This window comes from Sphaeroforma arctica (genome assembly GCF_001186125.1).
Source record: "Sphaeroforma arctica JP610 unplaced genomic scaffold supercont1.5575, whole genome shotgun sequence".
In the NCBI taxonomy this organism is placed as follows: Eukaryota; class Ichthyosporea; order Ichthyophonida; genus Sphaeroforma; species Sphaeroforma arctica.
The window spans coordinates 1-1,925 of record NW_014034983.1 but is presented as its reverse complement, the minus strand read 5'-3'; the positions used below and the strand labels follow the sequence as shown (position 1 = coordinate 1,925).

At 40.8% G+C, this 1,925-nt stretch overlaps 1 protein-coding gene across 1 annotated transcript; it reads right to left on the bottom strand.

Moving 5' to 3' along the window:
• Nucleotides 1-69: 69 nt before the first annotated feature.
• Nucleotides 70-1,647, bottom strand: SARC_15081 (hypothetical protein; the record flags this gene model as incomplete). Its single annotated transcript, XM_014290790.1, has 3 exons — nt 70-219; nt 740-842; nt 1,451-1,647. Coding segments are annotated over 3 exons (450 nt in total), but the record flags the coding sequence as incomplete, so codon positions are not given.
• Between the last annotated feature and the right edge of the window lie 278 nt (nt 1,648-1,925).

The following is a 1,925-nucleotide window of genomic DNA, read 5'->3' as shown; positions in this document are numbered from 1 at the left end:
ATTTGTGTGTTTGTGTGTGTATGTGCGCGCGTATATACATATATATATATCATGCGTGCGTCCATATAATTATAACCAAATATTATGTATTTTACGGTATACCTCAGTCACATTCTCAGGGCGCACCCAGTACGTGGTCGTAGTGGTGCTCTCAGGTAATTGCGCTGGCGGTTCTTCCACAGGGGTCATCCCAGTTCTTTGGGCGGCATCGATGGCTACCTGCGTACGAGATGAGTTGAAAAAATGGGTTCTGTATACTTGATACGGAACAGCTATGCCAAAAGACAAACAGTGTACATGTATATACATATATATACTTTTGTATGTATATATGTCTGTAAGAATGCTTAAATACATACATGCAATGCTTAAGTACATACATATGAAGTTTTCTAGGTGATGGAACCGAGCAACATCCATCGGTACAGGTGTACGGGACGGATAGCAGCGGGACGGATTCGATGTACTTTAGAAGGCTTCTGTGATGTAGCTACAAAGCCAACGCACGGCCACTTAAAAGCCTATAACATGTACACTGTACACAGTATACTGCACACGTATACATAAGCACAGCTCACCACCACTCCTCCCCCCACTTACAGTATACACTATATATATATATATATTGTGCGTGTGTGTGCATTTAAGTTCATGCAAATTAGAAAATACAGGCAAAGGTATATATATATATTCACACATTTACATACATACATATACATCAATTCTTTTCATAAAATACCTTAGCACTCCAGTTGATCCAGCCTTCGGGCTCCATCTCATGCTGCTCACGGTACTTCTCACGCGGAGTGACCTGAGCGTAGAGTATACCCAGAGCCACGACACTGGAGGGTAGCAAGCGTGGTTTATGATTAGTATTAGATACACATGGTTCAGGCGATATGATACAGTGCGTGTGGCATAAGTATACATGATGATATGGCAAGTAATGTATTTTGGCAGAGGGTAAGGAACACGGTTACAACAAAAAGCCCGGCTAATTCTAGGCGATGGAGCACGTTGATGGTAAAACAACCCCCATAACTCGGTTCACGGACGAAAGGTCCAGGATTATGATTCCATACTACACACTCTCGTTGCTGAGAATTTATGCCCGATCACAGGACCACCCCAATGGCATGACATTCCTTCCTATTTTTAGAAGTGACGATGCTGATTGCACACACACACTGGCGTAAAGCCAATCGCTCCACTTTCCATACACAACAATCAACCCCTTTTCACGAGAAAAGGCAACCAGCCGCATCAAAAACTCACAGAACCTTCACGATAATATATTAGCACCACCACCTGGCAGCCATTCGTATACGTCCCCACAGTGTACACAGTATAGATCCGGATACACCAACCACACACACACAGCCCAGAACACGTGCATACGCAGATGCGTGCCCAACAATATCAACGACAAGGCCACCACCCAACCACTCACAAGTCATCAAACGTGTCGTATTCCGTTTCCTTCCTCTGCATGAGTGTCAGGAAGGTCTCCTTCATGCGGAACGGTGTCAGTTTGTCGTGTTTCTGTACGATCTTAAGCAACGCAGTGTATGACAGAGAGTTGAACTTGGCCAACTGCGTGAGCTCCAGTGTCAGCTCATCGATTTGTGTGCGGAGAATGGCATGATCCTGTAAGGCAAGTCAGCAGTAGGGAGCGAGTGAGCTGAGATTGCCATCCGGGTATAGATGTATATTTATATATATATATATTTAAGTATATGTATATATATAAATATATATTCAGATTTGTGGCAAGTATCTGGATGAGGTTAAAATATATATTTGTAATATATATATATATATATATATATACGTATGACAATATATATATATATATATATATATATATATATATATATATAGTATATATATATATATATATATATATATATATATAGTAATAATAT